At 46.9% G+C, this 4,507-nt stretch overlaps 1 protein-coding gene across 1 annotated transcript; it reads right to left on the reverse strand.

Moving 5' to 3' along the window:
* Positions 1–200: 200 nt before the first annotated feature.
* On the reverse strand, positions 201–1,217 carry LOC125722520 (G-protein coupled receptor family C group 5 member B-like). The gene is made up of 2 exons (XM_048998712.1): positions 558–1,217; positions 201–259 (listed from the first exon to the last, which is right to left on the reverse strand). Exon 1 carries the CDS (start codon positions 1,045–1,047, stop codon positions 601–603), a length of 447 nt encoding a protein of 148 aa, XP_048854669.1. The 5' UTR covers positions 1,048–1,217; the 3' UTR covers positions 201–259; positions 558–600.
* Positions 1,218–4,507: the final 3,290 nt, after the last annotated feature.

The following is a 4,507-nucleotide window of genomic DNA, read 5'->3' on the forward strand; positions in this document are numbered from 1 at the left end:
AAATTCTATTTTATGTCCAGTACAAAAGGGAAGCATATCACACAGGTAAAACACCCACATTTAAAAAATGTTTTCATGAAAGTCTGTAACAGTAGAGTGAAGGAACTGACCAGTGGCTGGGCTACTGATATATGGTATGATGATGACCATTGAATGTTTCTCAACTTTTTAACCCTAAAAAAACACACCACTTCCAGAGATGATGATATATATATTATTTATTTAAAATGTAATGTTTCCTGGGGGCTGGGGAGGACACCTGCAGGAGAGAGACAGATATTGATCATGTAAACATCCTTCAGCAGTGCAGTAGTCATACTTCACATTTTTTTTTGGGATTGTTGGGGGGGGGGGGGGGCACATGCAGCCATGGTACCTAAGCTCTGCTCAAGTGAGATCTGAGTTACAGGGAAAGGTCAATAGGCCTTGTTTATATGCTGCTGTTCCACAGACTTCCAGTAGGGGCTCCATGTGAGGAAAGAGCGAGGGCTATGCTCTCTCTCAAGTACACACAGAGTCACAGAGTAGGTCAAAGAAGCGAAAACAAAGTACCATACCTGAGTTGTTGTCACTGAACACGAAGTCCCGGTTTGCTCCAAACTACAGGTGAGAAAGGCCCTCCTCTAAATTGGCCTCTCTCATGCGGGACGGGGGCCGTAAGGTGGCGTGGACCTCAGGAGCAGCGTGCAGCAGTATGAGCAGCCATGCCTGTGCCAGCAGCACCACTGCCTGTACCCGGTTGTCCCATGTTGGGGGCAGGCCAAGCGCCGCGTTGCCATACAGGCAGAAGGTGATCCAGGCCACCCACAGCAGGACTGAGGCCAGGGAGGTGATGAGCAGCCACGCGGTCCTGCACCTCCACCGTGGCTGCTGCCTCCACAGACTGCAGGCCGCCCCCACCAGTGCTGCCAGGAGCAGGACCAGCACATAAGTGGTGGCCAGCGCAAAGTCCAGCGGCTGGTATTCACAGGCTGGCTGGCATGTGGACATCGTGGCTAGAAGGATCCACTCCGGATCCAACACGGCCAAGGCCACCGCCAGCCCCATCAGTTGACCTGTGCTGGGGCTATGAGCACCTTGTCCCAACCGGCGCAGTCGCAGACCATGAAACACGAGGCATGTGTTGCAGATAGCAAGCAACACCCCCCTCAGGACACGCCGGGCGAAGCAGAGGCTCTCTTGCTGCTCAGCGATGTATCCCAGGCTGAGGCCACAGAACCCAAATATGGCAGCGAGCAGCAGGAGTAGCGGCGCCACCCCGCTGCGCTCCTCAGCCTCTGTGATCTTCCGCAGGCGACACAGTACCACCAGGAGCAGGATCAGCGAGGCGAGGGCCGCCGCCGCTGCCGCCACCACCACCACCAAGCCCCACACCGCATCCAGCTCACACAAGGCCGTGTAGGGCCTTGTCAGGATGGAGCCGGATCCGCAAGGCGAAGCTTCGTCCCATGAAGAGCTGCCCCCCACCAGGGACAGGACGAGGAAGGTGAAGAGATTGATAGAGGGAGCCATCACTGGCAGGGAGAGAGAAAGGAATCATTTAATGGGTTGAAGAAGTATTAGTCCATTAAACGCAATGTAGCCTGCTGCTGTGCAGGACACATCACAGGCGACACGCTGAGCATGCTGACAACTGAGCAATGGACTTCTGCAGTGTGAGACTACATGCACTTTCTTAAAAAGCAGTAATCAATGCCATGCCAACCAGCTGAACAACTTCACAAGCAAATCGGCACATTATATAGGCCACCATCGTTATAAAAATTAATTATTATTTAAATTCAGGGGTCTCAAACAAATTACTGTATATGGCCGGCCGATATCAGAGAAAAATTAAAACCATGTAATGTCATTCCAGCGCAATTGACACCCGCCAGTCTGCACGTTTTGCGGTCGGTAGTTTAGCATCTCCCAGCGTTTTTTTTAGTTTAAGACCTTTGATCTAAGTGAAGTATACATTTTGAAGGGGAGGCCTTACCTTCACTGTCAATGTCTTTCAGCTTCACTTGCTCTTACAACACGTACGATGCACTCACGAATCGTTTGTGTTTGCTTCTCCCTTATCAAACAGATTATTTATAAGCGGTGCATCATGACGTAGTACTGCATTTTTACGTAATGGAACGCTAACGTTCTAAATAGGGTGGGGGCAGGGAGGGGGCATTAAGTGTCATCCTTTTTGTGTTTACTTTTGAAAAATTGAGATATAACCTTTAAAAAGCACGGATATAATGTAAAAAACGTTTTATTTTTAATAAATACAAATAAAAACGAGCAAATTCATTCAATCCCATTTCTTGTAGCTAGTGCTGGAAACTTTGGTGGGCACCAATAACGATATATTTTTGTCCAGTAATATTACCAATACCTATGGTTTATCCAAACCCATGCAGCGCTCTAAGAAACTCCAGCTTCTGCGATTCCCCCTGCAGACCGCTACGGCTGATACAAACACAAATGTGCAAAATATGCTAGTAAGATACAGAGATTGGTCATTGGTTAATATTATATAAATACGCAATTAATAATATGACAAGTGGCAGTATTGCTACACGATTAAATAAACGACAAAAACAATAATAATGACTGATAAGTCATAACGCGTTTTTTTCTTTGATGGTGATAACATGTACATGCAGTACACCGATACCGAAATAAGAGAATTAATGCTATTAGCAGAAAATTATTACTGGAGACATAATTGTTAGGACACCCTCGGCAGGGAAACGCGGACCCAGGAATGCGGAACAGCGCGATCTTTATTAGATCGAGCAGGTAACAGGCTTTCAATGGGCCAGGCAAGAAGAATGGTCAGGGACAGAAGGTAGATTCGGTAGCCGGGGAGATCCAGTCCAACAGGCAGGCACAGGACACGGAGACGAAGGGAAGGGGAGACGAGAGATCCTGGGGCTGGCAGGGAAGGCAGGACGGGAGGTTCAGGGACGAGGGCTGCTCTGGGAAAGGAAGGCAGGCAAGGTAAGGAACGAGGGAATGACACTGGACAAGCAAGCGCTCGATATAGAAATGAAACATTGGCAATACTTCGCAACCCCCGTTGCGTGTGCTGTCCCTTTGTAGTCTCCAGTATGCAGGCTTAATTGATGACATCCGCCGATGTACGTGACAATAGTTATGTTTCTTCCCGTTTGCAATCAAAGTGTGAGCTTCGGGCGTGACGTTAAGCGGAATCCCAGACCGATTGTATAAAAACGCAACAGGCTTCATTTGAGACTGTATAGGCTTCTGAATTTTTCGTATAGGCTTAATTTGAGTCTGTTTTCAAAGTAAATTAAAAAAATATAGATAACTGATATGTTATCAGTTAATTTTTCAAATATTCTCATTAAAGTGCTTCTGTTGAGAGGGCTTAAATTACGAAAATGTTAACATTGTTCAGTTATTTTTATGTCCAGTGTTGTGGAGTAGCTAACTAAAATAATCGACGCTACTAACTTTACTTCTTTCAGTAGCTTATCGGTAGAGCAAATACTTTTAAAACGCTGTAGCTTTTCCAGTAACTATTTTTTTCCTTTTTTTACAAATAGCGATATAGCAGCGACATCGTCAAAAATATTACAGGTCGTCGATCGCTGTCAAAAAATATATTTTCATTTCAACATTATTTTCCGCGTTTTTTAATTCATTTGGTTTTTGATGTAGTTAGCATCTCCCTAGCACGGCCACACAATAGCAAAGACATGAACTTAATTTTCAGAGAATCATCTCACCTGTTTCCCTGAGCCGCCAGATCAAATTGTTCCGACCAGTCAGACCACTCACCCCCCACACCATTAAAAGTTTCCGGTATAAATATTGGGTGAGCAGGGGGGCCACCGGGAGATTGAGAAAACACTCTCTAGACGTAACAGGACAATCAGCGCCCTCATAATTAGGAGATTGTACACTATCCTCCGCCTCCGACATGTTAAAGCTAATTCTAGATTTCTAAACGGGAAAACCACAAAGGAAAGAAATGATCCTACCGCTGCCACCAGTGCAACTAACCTAAACTAGCGTCAGAGGCTGTGAAAGGAGAACAGATCACCACCAGACTGCAGCTAAAAGTACAAAGATACTTTTATTCAGTACAATTCATGCAGCGACCCATTGGGTCGGATCTGGATTCACAAAGAGTTCGGTCCCGCTTTCTCCCCGTAGCACACCACCCCTTTTTAAGCGTGTGTTAACCCACGCTACCGCACAGTAAATCCCGCACCACACAACATCCCTATTAGGGCACGGCACACCAATAGCACTGCAATGCACAGTAATCCCCACACTTCGGGCACAGGCAAGCGTTACGGGACCAGAACCGCCTACTGTATATAGTCCTGTCCTGACGCTAAGCGGTTACACTGCGCATTTAAACCACACGTAACACACATACAATAAAGACATAGTTAAAACAGAACACCCCCTCCCCCCCAGGGATCAGGACCCTCCCCCGGGGAAGGAACAATCACACCGGTCCGTCACCTAGAACGTCCCACGGAAAGGGAATCCCACC

Source organism: Brienomyrus brachyistius, unplaced genomic scaffold, assembly GCF_023856365.1.
Source record: "Brienomyrus brachyistius isolate T26 unplaced genomic scaffold, BBRACH_0.4 scaffold39, whole genome shotgun sequence".
Classification (NCBI taxonomy): Eukaryota; Metazoa; Chordata; class Actinopteri; order Osteoglossiformes; family Mormyridae; genus Brienomyrus; species Brienomyrus brachyistius.